General features: G+C 44.7%; 1 protein-coding gene across 1 annotated transcript; it reads left to right on the top strand.

Moving 5' to 3' along the window:
- The first annotated feature begins 549 nt into the window (after window positions 1–549).
- Window positions 550–4,694, top strand: hoxb1a (homeobox B1a). The gene is made up of 2 exons (XM_030375115.1): window positions 550–1,709; window positions 3,038–4,694. The coding sequence occupies exons 1-2, from the start codon at window positions 857–859 to the stop codon at window positions 3,376–3,378; spliced, it is 1,194 nt and encodes a 397-aa protein (XP_030230975.1). The 5' UTR covers window positions 550–856; the 3' UTR covers window positions 3,379–4,694.
- The last annotated feature ends 10,007 nt before the right edge of the window (window positions 4,695–14,701 follow it).

The following is a 14,701-nucleotide window of genomic DNA, read 5'->3' as shown; positions in this document are numbered from 1 at the left end:
ATGGATGGGGATTTGGAACCGACAGGCCGGCCCGCACCTCGTCAACCCCTCCTCCTCCCCCCTACCCCCACCCCTCCACCCCCCCCCCCCCCCCCCCCCCCCCCCCCCCACTGACAAACTTTTGGCCCGGTCACAATACTGGTCAATGTGACGAGGCGTCGGTCACGTGACCCGCGGCAGAGGTAAGCAAAGTGTCACAGTAGATCGGCGAGAAGGACAGAGAAAGAGACAAGCGCAGGACACGATGAAGACAAGGGAGGAATGAGTTTGCCATTTTAACCATTGGATTTTGTTGGAGAGGAACAACCAAATGAGAGAAGATATCTGATGAAAGAGAGAAAGTGCCGATCGTTCCGGAGAGGTGACTCCGCTGTGATTTTTCATATTCACTCAATCACTCCTCTCTTCTCGCGCTGTCTACTGTGAAGGACGAGAGAAAGAGAGAGAGAAAGCGAAAGAGAGAGAGAGAGAGAGAGAGAGAGAGAGAGAGAGAGAGAGAGAGAGAGAGAGAGAGAGAGAGAGAGAGAGAGAGAGAGAGAGAGAGAGAGAGAGAGAGAGAGAGAGAGAGAGAGAGAGAGAGAGGGCGGTTGGACAAGGGCGCACGAGAGGAGGTGTGGGAATCCCCCATTTGGAGAGATTACAGGTTGAATTTGAGGCCTTCCACCCCCACACACATTCAGACAAAGGCACACACTAACACATCTAACACAAGCCAGACAATTCAATATTTAACAGTGCCTTTGGTTGTTTAAAATCGTATCCATATTCACGGGTGGTCCTTTATTTTTCCAACGTTGTTTTTTTGAACGTGGCGTAATTTGAAGGGCTTTTATCCTTCGTGTTGGTACATCATCGTATGATACATTGCATGGACAAATCCAACATGAACTCGTTTCTGGAATATACTATTTGTAACCGACCGGGAGCAGGCACATATTCCACACCAAAATCCGGATACCACTCTCATCCACACCACCACCACCACCACCATCAGGGGTTCCCGGTCACCAGCGGTGCGTTCCATTTGGGGCCTAATGGCTCCTCAACGACGATTAACGGGCCATCTGACGAGGACACCGGCGGCGCAAACTTCACCAGCGACGTGCGACTGTACGCGGGCCCGGGCGCAGTCGGTGGAGGCGCGCCTGAGAGTTCCGGAGTCACCGCGGGTCACCATTCCCATTCCCATAACAGCTACCATCATCCGCATTTGCACCAAGCGCAGACGATGCCAAACGCAATGGGACTGTCACAGTACAACACCACGGGAAACGTTGGGAATAACGGCGCATATGTGGCGGTGCAGAATTGCGCCAACAACGCGGACTACACGGGGGCCTCGGGACACGTGAACACAACGCACTCCAGCGGGGTCCATTCTCAGTATTTCATCGATGATTCATCGATGTCGGCCACCTACTATCATCAATCAACGTTCGCCAGCACGACACCAAGCCAGGCTCCCAGCTACGGGGCACTTGCCGGGGCATACTGCGGCGGGCCCCAGGGAAACCTGCCCGCGGCCCAGTACCCACAGCACCTCGGCGGGAGCGTGGAGGGCCCCGGATACGTGGGTCTTCCTCACGGGGGTGGCTACGCTGACCTTACCGTCTCCCTGCAGGAGAGAGAGAGGGTGGACGAGGAGAACCAGGCCGCGCAGGGGAAGACCTTCGACTGGATGAAGGTGAAGCGGAACCCGCCTAAAACAGGTGAGGTAATGGAAGAGCAATATGAAGGCAATTTTGATTCGAAATAATAAAAACTATTGTGTAAAATGCACAAACAACATATTTGGATGAACTATAATTGTAACAACGTTTACAGTAATAGGCCTACTTCGTCTAATGCTGATGGTCCTAATTATGTTTTAACAGGACCGTGTGAACTCAATAGAATCAATCTGGTCTTGAGTCCTTAATGGTTCTCTAGGCCTTTGTGTTCGCGCAAAGGGAGGACTAAACACTTTGTTGGACTTTAGGAAAGCTAGAATAGCCGAGATGTTGATTAAAAGTTTTTCGTATTTTGGTTTTCTGTATTTAGAAACATTTGAATTTCCTAGTGCAAATCGCTCCATGGTAAAACATCACACAGATACAACAAAAGATGACAGTGTTAATATGAGACTTTCATAGTTTGGGAATGCTTTATTCGTTGTTGTTTTCTGAAATGAAACACTGATACATTAAACTTAATACATTAAAGGCATACATTTATTGGCCCATGCAGTTTCAATATGGATAAATAAATAATTAGATAAGCAGTTCATTAAGGGAGACCTGCACGTGCGCTATCTCTCCCCCTCTCTCACGCCCATTGATTCTGCGTCAGTATTTTTTAAATAGGCTGGTTGCAGAAGAGATAATCTTATGTCTGGTTCGGTAATTTTTCTGTATTCTGACGTCCGGCATGTTTTGGGGTTAGCCCTCCTACTCATCATCATCATCATCATCATCATCATCATCATCATCATCATCATCATCATCATCATCTCTCCATCTCCTGCCCCTTTCTCTACCCATCATCCCTCGCTCTCACTTTCTCTTCCTGACTCTAATGCATCTCGCAGACAACACTTTCCTATGCCGTGAGAACTGTGCTGCTCGGTTATCTTTAAAGCAACATTCCTCCATCCATTCCTCCACCACTCTTTCTATTTTACATCATGGGGCAGTTCTCCCACAATAACAAACATTCAATTGACCAGGACTTTATATCATATTATGTTCTACTCCATTCCGTGCAGATATAGTATATTAAGTATCCTCGTTGTGCATGATAAGACATTTGGTTAATGTTTTCGAATTATATGTCATTAACAGTCTTGGTGTCTTTCTTGCCACCCCCCCCCCTCTTTCTCTCTCTCTCTCTCTCTCTCTCTCTCTCTCTCTCTCTCTCTCTCTCTCTCTCTCTCTCTCTCTCTCTCTCTCTCTCTCTCTCTCTCTCTCTCTCTCTCTCTCTCTCTCTCTCTCTCTCTCTCTCTCTCTCTCTCTCTCTCTCTCTCCCCTCTCTCTGACCCAACGGACCACTTGATCACCAGTCAAAGCGTCAGACTATGGCCTCGCGGCTGCTCACAACGTCATCCGAACCAACTTCTCCACCAAGCAGCTGACGGAGCTGGAGAAGGAGTTCCACTTCAGCAAGTACCTCACGCGGGCTCGGCGCGTGGAGATCGCCGCCACGCTGGACCTCAACGAGACGCAGGTGAAGATCTGGTTCCAAAACCGGCGCATGAAGCAGAAGAAGCGGGAACGAGAGGGCGGCCTCGGGCCCGCCTCCTTGTTAAGTGGCCCCGGTTCCAATAAGGAGCAAGAGGACACCCATTCGGATAACTCCGCGTCTACGTCCCCTGGTGCGTCGCCATGCTCGGAGACGTCGTAACGGACGCACGGCCCCTGTATGTGCCCAAAACCGACCACGAATTTGCCCCGCGTTCTGTCACTGCTGTCTGAGCCCACCGGTTTGTGGACGACAAGTGTTTTTATGATTTGTATATAGGCCTGGATGGAAAGGCTTGCCGCAGATTGTAGCAGATAATAGCTATATGATTTTCATACACCATTGCATTCCAGTGCTAGTAGGATATAAAAAAAACGGAGAGACATTTCCCTAGTTAAAAAACTGAAGGTTTGAAAGAAGGCGATACGTGATGGACGACTTTCTGTGTTAGTTTTCCACTGCCTCATATCTCAAAAAAGAGATTGACTACAAAAAACGTTTGTCTTAATTGCGCCATGTGGAAAAGGGAAAAGATGACAGTGTTGTTTTTCAATATGAGTTGCTTGGATGCAGCTTTGGATAAGCAGGGTAATTGCGTCGTAAGGACGGGCACTTTGACACGACATTCGAACGAAAATAAACAGGGAGCCTGTCAATGGCAGGACACGATGCATATATGTATTTCATGACATTTTTTGAAGATCTTTTTTGATGATTTAATTTTTCGGTCTCCAAGGTAACTTTTATAAATCTATTTTGCGAATCTATTTGTATGTGTCTGGCGTTTGCACTACTACCACGAGGGATGGCTTGAGCTGTGTCGTTTAATTATATATTTTTATATAGGAATAATGACAAAATAATTGTCCAAACATTATCCAACAGTCATTCAATTTGCATTCACTTCTATAAAAAGCTATAGAAGAAAATAAACGGGTTCACTTTTCAAGGCGTAAAGGGCCAAACATTGTACATCACGTGACTTATTACGTTTAATTAAATTGTCCATTGGTAGAGACGGGTGGGTCTATCATGAACATGGTACTATGTTGGACCAGTGGCATGTGGAAATCAGATAGAAAACATGAAACTACAATCAAAGTGCAGTATTTATAACAACAGCGGACCAGAGATCGTTTGTGTCAAGGTCCAATTTTTCTTTTCTTATGTCCGTATTGGGCTTTTCAGGGTAGGTAGGAGGCGGGCCGTTTGCAGCAGCTACGTTTTATTAGTTAATGCGAGCCTGGTTGCTTTGAAACAATTTATAATGATTCTGATGATTTTTTTGTGTTACTTCAATCTACCTCAATAAATGATCCGGTCTGGATTCCCTTGTGCTATTGTATCTGATTTGTTGGGTTACTGTACCATCAGCAGAATGGCCGACATGTTTGTAAAGACTATCGCACTGTGCTGCATTGCAAGGCCCTCGTATTGTGAAGCAATAACAAAATTCAATTTAGAGCTACTCTCCTCGATCAATACGTTACCCGCACCATCTCTCTCTCTCTCTCTCTCTCTCTCTCTCTCTCTCTCTCTCTCTCTCTCTCTCTCTCTCTCTCTCTCTCTCTCTCTCTCTCTCTCTCTCTCTCTCTCTCTCTCTCTCTCTCTCTCTCTCTCTCTCTCTCTCTCTCTCTCTCTCTCTCTCTCTCTCTCTCTCTCTCTCTATTCGACTTGCATAAATTGACATACGGCTACATACATTTCAATGACGGTCAAGCCTGCTATATGCTACCCTTTGGTTGACCCCCCCCCCCCACACACACACACACACACACACACACACACACACACACACACACACACACACACACACACACACACACACACACACACACACACACACACACACACACACACACACACACACACACACACACACACACAGTGCTACAGGGCTGTAACGTGTCCTTTGCTCTCCCCCTCACGCTGCGCGAGGTGTGGAATGTTGCGGGGCTTACCGGGTGGCTCACGCTGACCTTTTTACCTTTGAAGAGCCTCTGGGATATCTAAACATGTAAACACACTCACCCTCTTCTCCTCGTCCCACCTTTCGAAAACCCCATCGTTTCTGCAGCATCATCTCTGTTTCATTATCTCAAGAATTTATTAATTTCAAACCGCGTTGCTGTCCCCCAAAAAACGAGAAAAGGAAATAATTACTTTAGACTAATTTACTTAAAAAAAAGATCTGCCATAATGTAGGCCGATACTTTAGAAGGACAATGTCTATATATGGTATAGGCTACTCCTGTTGGATATCTCTTTAAGAAAAAGTTTACAAACGATATAGGATAAATAGTTGTTGGGGTGTTAAACGGCCTTAAACTTAAGCTACATTAATTAGTACACGTGGTGATAAAAAGAAGCTCTGATTATACGACTCTGATTATACGAACCCTATAAACTTCAATCCCAATAGGGGCCCACACTGCTGTATTTTGGGCCGCGATTCATGGTTTAAACCCCCACTGAGACGACGCTCCATGGTGACAAGCTCAGTCAATTTCTCATCAACGGCACTATAGTCCAAATAAACATTTTCACTTGCATTTCCCCGCCCCACTTTTTCTCTCTCTCTCTCACAAAACCACAAACGCAAACGCAATAGCAAACACAATGCAAAGTGGTAGGCTCCTATTGATGATGTGCGCAGCCATCTGGTTTGGAGCACGCTCGAGCGTGTAGGCCTAGTTTGCTCCCAAAATCTAGAATTACAACAACAGAAAGAGTGGATTCAGAAATGTGTAAGCCTGCTTTAAAAAAGTTTACATTTGTTTAACAGCACATCTAAAATGCCAAATGGCTAAAGTTTATGAACATTACGTATTTACACATAATGATTCGTGCTTTTCTTTCTCGACATTTATTCTTGACAATTGTGAAGTCAAATCCTTCACCATTGTATTAGGTTGTCTCTTTTCTACCGTTTCACATCAGTTAACTCGGGACCTGTAATGATACACAATGTGCCCTCACAATTTTCATCAAATACCAACAGAGATGTATGTATTTTATTAAATGTTATTTATGAATCACAATAATATCATATTTATTGCTGGAGTTTTTAACCATTATTTAATACCAATGTACTGTAGTGAGATATTAAAGAGGATATACATCAGATTGTGAATGTTGTTTAGAATTTAGAACCGTTTGGAATGAGCACCACAATGTTGTTCTGTAATCTTAACAGTTTTAATACGTCTATGATTAGGCACACACCACTCCGTTATATCTCGTATTGGTTATAGAGTCAGACAATTCAACTATCACAATGGGATGGCATTTCGGAAATGTTTGAAATAATTTATAAATACATTAGACTCAAATAAAAGTTAAATAAAGTATGTATAAAGTCATATATTTTTCAATTTATTTAGTAAATGTTCCATTATCTAATATCTTATTTTATCCTATATTTAAATAAGGACTTTACTTGTAAACACACATAAGAAAGACAGGACTGCTTTATCCATACAATATTAGTGTAACTCATTACAAGCCAACATGAATTCAAATATTAAGCCATATCATCAGGGAACACAATTCTCTTTTTATATAATATTCATCATGAGAGAAAGAACATAACACATAACATAACATGGGAAAACATTGCCAATGCCTGAGGCCAAATGTTTGTACCAAAGAAAACATCATGTTTAAGAAAACAACAAAAAGACAACATTTTTATCAGTACTCCTCCCAATAGATGCTTTTAACAGTGTTTCGGTTTCAGATTTGACAAACTGTGCTTAACCGACTCTTAAACACACGTGGATCCATAGCCTTGGTGACCTCCTTATTAAGCAGAGGCAGAAATCAACAGGTCTTTCTGTTGTCGTGTCCTGGTGAGTTGAAATAGCAGAGGGTCATTCAGCCCACTAAATGAATATTTACAGTGCAGAGCGAGCCACGTGGGAATCAAAGGGATCGGGAGGCAGGGAGAGCCCAGGAACAAAGCAACCTCCTCCCTTCCAGCCACTTACTCATGCTTGCTTTTCCACACCCAAGATCAAGAGACGGATACTTGCTAATCTCCTTTCTCATTGGGGCTGTAAGTGTGTGGTGGGCGACCGCCCATCCAAGACCCCCCCATCGCCCCCATCATCCCGGACCAATTGCGCTCAGTTAATTCAGGGGCTAGAAGTCATCGCCTCATGATTGTTGAAAACAAAATAAACTTGTGAAATGATTTATGCATGTTGAATAGAGACAGATGTTTTCTTTAATACGCAAATCAATCTGCAATCACGCTGTTTAATCAACAAAAATGAGCGCAGAGTCTCAAAGATAGCAACGGCTGGAATGGGCCTTCAGCTATACACAATGAGGGAGAGGGAGAGAGAGAGAGAGAGAGAGAGAGAGAGAGAGAGAGAGAGAGAGAGAGAGAGAGAGAGAGAGAGAGAGAGAGAGAGAGAGAGAGGTGAGAGAACAGAGAATGAAATGGTGAGGGAGAGAACAAGGTAGTGAGAGAATCAAAGGAGTGAGCGTTGGAGGTAACCATCAACTGCTTCTTGACAACTCCAGTCATACTAGGCCTCCATGACCAGCCAGATCCATGCCTCATAGGGATACAGTTGAAGGCTGAACTTGTGCTGAACCCTCCCAGAGAGAGAGAGAGAGAGAGAGAGAGAGAGAGAGAGAGAGAGAGAGAGAGAGAGAGAGAGAGAGAGAGAGAGAGAGGAGAGAATGACAGGGGAGGAGAGGAAATGAGAAAATGAAAAATGTGTTAGAAAAAGGAAAATAGAGATCAAGAGGCAGAGCATGCCAGCGACGAGGGGTAGACCGGGGAGCACCAGATGACAGGGGTGGACAGGAAGCCAGCCAAACCCAACCAAGCCCAAACCAGCCTAAACCAAACCACGCCAAACCAAAGCGGGCTAACCTGAGTCTCCTGAGTAAACATGGAGTCGTCCGGCCATTATGCCAAGAGGGGCCCCACACAGATAGAATGAAACTGTCAAGCACACATAAACTTTGGGAAGAGGTGAGGCCTCGAGAGACCGAGAGAGGGAGAAAGACGGAAAGGGCCCAAAAGAAGAGTGTTCAAAAGTGTAGGGGGGAGGAGGGGGTAAGAGGAAAGGAAAGAATTAAACTCATGGTAAACTTTGTTGCTTTAACCTACACGGAAGGAGGCAGACCCCCCACAGAATCCTCACCTTGTCACTCCCTCTCTTCACCTCCCCCCCTCACCTCCTTCCCTTGTCAGCACGTCCATTCCCTCCGCTCGCATGCCAGCGCGCCTCACTCTCCTCCCCTCTCATCTCCTCTCCTGTCCTTCCCTCATCTCCCCCTTTCCTCCTCTCTCCCCTTCTTCCCTTTGCTCTTCTCCTTCATCCCCTCCTTTACTTCTATTACTCTTCTCCTCTTCTCCGCCCTCTCACTGGAGGTCATGTCATGTTGGCTCTACCCATCTTCAGTGTTCATGGGAGCAGCATGGAGAAAGTCCACTCGGCATGGGGTCCGAAAGGGCAGGCGAGGAAGGAAAACAGCATGTGGAGAGAGCGAGAGAGAGAGCGCACAAGCAAAGGCCAAAGGGAAGATGGAAGGAAGTAATGGACAGACAAAAAGAGAAAAGACGGAGATAGATATTTGAGGAATGACCTCATTGCTGCTTCCCCCCCCCACCCCTCCCTCCCACCCTCCCTCAATGACTTCTGTTTTTCTTCCCATGATTCATTCCAAGTTCAACAGCACTCCCTGTGTGCATCTGCTTATGTGTCTGAGTATGTGTGTGCGTATTTGGGTGTGTGTGTGTATAATACACACACGACAGTGAGAGGTTACAGATAGAGTGATTTTGAACAATTGCCCATAGGTTACAGTTTAAAGAACACAAACGCACAATGGAGTTTCAGACATTTCAATGAGCTGTTCTATTCTATTCTGTTCTATTGTGTTAATCTGTTGCTACTTGTAGACTGTGGCCTGCTTCAAACATAATTTGTGTGCTTGTTTGTGTGCTTTGATCCATATTTCTGCCGCATGCTTTCAGTCAATGATTTGTGGTAAGATCTTAGACTAAATGTCTTTACTTTATCCACACATTTGCAACAGGAAATGCGGCCTAATGGAAAAATAATGAAAAGATTAATTTCGTTTCAATAAGCATTACATGGAATATAATTTAAATATAAACGTGCCAAATTAAAAATAATGTCCAATTACCTTTGAATTAACAGTTCGAACCAACCTTATATTCGAGATATTCAAATTATTATAAATTCAGAAAAAAACCTAAAGAATGCAATGCATGCTTATAATTTATAAAAATTGTTTCAATATTATTATAATTATCATAATAATCCTGATAATAATGATGCTCCTACTGCTAATTAGCATACCAGCATCAAGCATAGCAAGTATCTATTTGATAGAAAAAACAAGTCAATCCAATTCAATTGTATATTTTTATATCGAAATGCCTCTGTTTTCATCAAAATTATGCATAGCTGTAGAGTGCAATGAAAGTAAAGTAGGAAGGATGTTTTCTAGTTCTTGTGGCACGAGTCCATATCAGTTTCAGACTCCATGCATCCTATTTGTAACCCGGTTCTCCAATCAATAGAAACCACTTTCGGTGTTTTTTTTTACTTTTCTTTACATTTTCTAATGAACGACGGTGTGCCCATTCTCGGCACTTCCTTCACGGTCCATGTCATTTGTCGTCCTGACGTGTGTTTCCCCGCCACGGTCACAGAAAGTTCAGCACCCTATTCTTCCCAGAGCGCCACCCAACACTAAAGGCATGTCCGTTTTAAAACCACTCTTTAGCGTAATAAGTAAAATATAAATTATATACATTTTTTTAGGTTCGTGGAAAAAAAAATTAAACTACGATTTAATCTACTACCAAAAAATACAGTTTAGTTTTGTATATATAATCCAGGTTTATGTTCAAAATTGCATTTTCCTAACCAACACGAAATACAATAACAATATACACTTAAACGAAAGTGTTTTCTAATATAGGGCTGTAGGTAATTTTAATTGTCGGTGTTTCAGATTTGGGTTGGACGCTATAGTGTGATGCGTCACACCGCCGAGGTCAGAAGGTGCCCGGGACCAAAAGGTTATCAGGGGTCGAGCATTCCAACCCGATTTGCGCTCGTGAAGGTTGAGGAAGGCCAGGGGAAGACAAAGATACCACAGAGCTGAGCCAACTATGAACAGAAATAATCAGCTTGGGTGTTTTGTTCCCTTTCCAAGCAATACAATTAGCTAATTTAACCAATGCAGCCTGAAAATGTGATCCATATAGATTCGTCTCGTGAGTTTTGAACGAGACGATGAGACGACGAGAGATGAAACGAGAGACATGAGCATGAATATCAATGTTCAACGTTCAGCAGCCCCTAGTGGCCAATAACTTCAGAGCGTGAATGGTTGCATAAACTATTTATGATGCTACCTAAGTAATGAAAGCTATTAAATCGGTGAGATTAATACACTCCCTGAGCTGTTATGACAAGCACATCATCTTGTTCTCCCCTTTTCATTCTATCCTACGTTGAGGATACATATTCGTAAAAGGCAAACTCATGGATAGCCAGTCTGCCGGTCAGCTGGGCCTCCTAGAGGTGTTTCCATTAGCTTGGACTTTGTCCTCTGTGACCCCAGACACACACACACACAGACACTCACACACACACACACACACACACACACACACACACACACACACACACACACACACACACACACACACACACACACACACACACACACACACACACACACACACACACACACACACACACCCATGCACACACACACTCATGCATACAAATGGGTGGTGACAGAGTGCAGCACAATAGGCCTGTTTATCTATGGTCAACACATCATGACCCAGTTCAGAGTGTGAGTGTGTCTGTGTGTGTGTGTGTATGTGTGTGTGTTCACTTCACGCACGCAAACTTTGTGGGTATTTATATGCTGTGTGTAGTGCATGTGTTTGTGTTAGGTGTATCAGCTTACCCCAATGCAAGGGCACGGCAAGGACATGTCCATCAACAGGGAAAACACTACGCACAGCCGTACAAACATACACACACAGACATACAGACACAGACAAACACACACACACACACACACACACACACACACACACACACACACACACACACACACACACACACACACACACACACACACACACACACACACCTCTATGTGCTCAACCACTGCACACACACTCGCGCAACCTTTGCTAACAATGACACCCAAATATTTGATCAACAGAAGTGTTTGCCTAGAAATCAATCAGAAACCAGGTAATAAAAATGACAGCAGTCAAACACCATTATTAACCAATGAACCAGAATGGATAAGGGCCCCATAAACAGTGGAAAAGTAAAGATTAAGCAAACTGGAGAATGACAGTAAAAAATCGTTTGCCTCTGGAACTTTATCCCTTTCAGCGGTGTTGCAATGGTTAATCTGTTGAGCACCGCATATAGCATAGTCCCCCCTGACCTCTGGCTATACGTCAACGCTTTACTTAATATACACCTGTTTGAAAGATAGACAGTCCAACGGAGATACATTTGCAGACACTTATTGTCACAATTAATCTCGGGCATCATAGTGTCATCATTTTGTCATGGAGCTCAAAAATCACATTTGCACCAATCATCTAATGAGGTCATACTCACAAAGCAGCATGCAGTGCATCACATTCACCCTTTTTCAACCACTGCGCCATTCCAAGAAATAAATACTCAGGTAGGCCTACAATGCTTGTGACTGACCCCCCTCAGTCCGGTCAGAGGTTTTAATGTTGCTGCGTAAGGTTCTGAGCGGTTTACACCCTATTTCACCGGTCAGGATCGGTGCGGTTGTTTTTCCCCCTCGTTCAGATAGGCCTTGTTATCATGTCATTGCTCTCAGGTCAGCTGTACGGCTGGCCAGTCCTTCACTGTCTGCCTGTTGGCATTGTGAGCTCATCCACTCCCTTGATGAAGAAGACTATTCCAAACTCCGTCAATCTACAGCCCAGTTGTGGGTGGGTGATCCCTCCTTCATCGCGTCGTCTGACAAAGCACACTTGAGTTTCAGCCTGGTGTCCTTTTCCATTTTATCAGCCCTCCATATAACGGGCCTGGGCTGAGCTTTAAATAGCCGGTTAATTAAAGTACGGTCAGGGGAGTCGGGGCCCATGCACGATCTAATGAGGGAAAGCCAGCACAAGTCACTGGAGTCATCCTGACAGACATACATTCTGACCAGAGATACTTAGCGTTTATCCAATGAACGCCTCTCATATAGGATGCACTGTGGCTCCATTATCAAGACGGTATTACTATGATGATCATGGTCGACGGTTTAATTAGTAAATGGACAATGTGAATGTACTTAACATACTCAAATTCCTTTTTGAGGGCCGTTTTGTTTCTAGCCATATAGCTACAAATAACAAATACACCAAGTAACCTCCTCCCTTCACATATTAGTGACAGAAACTCCTCTTTAAAACGCTAAAGGGAGCATACGATGGAGTATCATCGCCTGTTTCAAACATCGCCCAGTTGGCCTACCGCTGGTCACGGATGACGTCGGGGTGGTGGGTGGCCCCTCAAGGGCCCTCAAGTCTGCCCTGGTAAACATTATGGACCTTGTTAATGACACTGAACCACCCTCAACATCCCTGAACCACATCCTGAACACAAGCCCCATAAACATCAGTGTTTCATAACCCTGGAAGCGCAACCAACCCATAGGTGACATGACTTGAGATGGACTTGTGCCTGACCCAGGGAAGGGCTACAGTTTGATGATGATGGCGATGGAGATGATGATGACTATGATCATGATGATGATGATGTCATCAGGTGTTCGTAAGGTCTGTCATACGGACTTGGGTGCCACGGTTACACCTCTGACAGGGGCAACATGTGCTCTGCACTGGAAACATCCTGGATGGAGCGAAAGGAGAGCCCAAAGACAGATGGATAGCAGATGAGAGGGAGAGATACAAATGTACAAATATGAGAGATAAAAGAGAAGCATTGACATCGTAGATCAAGGCAATGCAACAGGGCTGTGTGGGGGCGAGAGAGGCAGACAGAGTGATAGGGTGAGAGAGTGAGCTGTGGTTGTTTGTGTGTGTGTGTGTGTGTGTGTGTGTGTGTGTGTGTGTGTGTGTGTGTGTTTGTGTGTGTGTGTGTGTGTGTGTGTGTGTGTGTGTGTGTGTGTGTGTGTGTGTGTGTGTGTGTGTGTGTGTGTGTGTGTGTGTGTGTGTGTGTGTGTGTGTGTCTGTGTGGTAAGAAAAGGGAGAGTGTGAATGAACCAGAAGGATAGGTGCTATGGGATCACACTGCAAGATAAACAACAGATTGAGGCAGAGGCATGGAGTGGGTGATGAAGAATAAAAAAACACATAAAAGAGAGAGAGAGAGAGAGAGAGAGAGAGAGAGAGAGAGAGAGAGAGAGAGAGAGAGAGAGAGAGAGAGAGAGAGAGAGAGAGAGAGAGAGAGAGAGAGAGAGAGATAGGAGAGGGAGAGGGGAGAGAGAGAGAGAGAGAGAGAGAGAGAGAGAGAGGGAGAGGGAGAGAGAGAGAGAGAGAGAAACAGAGACAGAGGGGCAACAAGAGAGAGTGGCCAAGAGAGAAGGAAATTTGCACATGTTTGTACGGTGGTAAACATACAATTAAAACCATTCCCTGGATTCCACCATAAGCTGACCACAGTGAGAAATATGGCAAGAGAAGATTGGATATGCGTGTGTGTGTGTGTGTGTGTGTGTGTGTGTGTGTGTGTATGTGTGTGTGTGTGTGTGTGTGTGTGTAAGTGTACGTGTATCTCATGATGGCTGCCACATCATCCAGGTCACCCCCTTTTTCCCCTTCTTTCCCTGTCAATGGTTTTGCTTTTCTGTTTTCATTCTTTACAGCTGCTCTTTGATCTAAGTTACAGTAGTGTCACACACACATACACACACGCACACACACATCCCCTGCGTGATGCGCCTTCCGTCCTGTCTCTGCAGCCATCTCTCACCATCTGCCTCTCTGTCTTGCTACATCAGGCTCTCTCGCTCTCTGCATCTGTCTTGAGACATCTGCCTGTCTGTCTACAGGCTTCGTGTGTGTCGGCTTGTCCCTCTGACTGTCGTCAGCCTTTTTGTCTGTTTTTCTGTCTGTCTGTCTGTCTGTCTGTCTGTCGGTCTGTCTGTCCTGCCTGCACAACCAATTTTCTGTATGTAGGTTTGCATCTATCTGTTTCTCCATCTGCCTATTCGTCAGCTGTTCTCTCGGCCGAATCTATCGGTGTGGGTGTCTGTCTGTTTACCTGTGTGTCTTTTAGGCCACATTAATCTGTCCATGTGTTTACCCCCTTGCAGTGTTCAGAGCAGTAGCGTCACTAGGCTGTTTTATTCGGGGCTAAAGCCCCGGATCTAATTTGATTAGCCCCAAATCTTTTTTGTTAAAAAAATAAAAAAATAATATATAATTTATTTTTTATTTTTTATTTTTTGCCGCATG

The sequence above is a fragment of the Gadus morhua genome, chromosome 2 (assembly GCF_902167405.1).
Source record: "Gadus morhua chromosome 2, gadMor3.0, whole genome shotgun sequence".
In the NCBI taxonomy this organism is placed as follows: domain Eukaryota; kingdom Metazoa; phylum Chordata; class Actinopteri; order Gadiformes; family Gadidae; genus Gadus; species Gadus morhua.
This window is presented reverse-complemented; position numbering and strand designations above follow the sequence as displayed.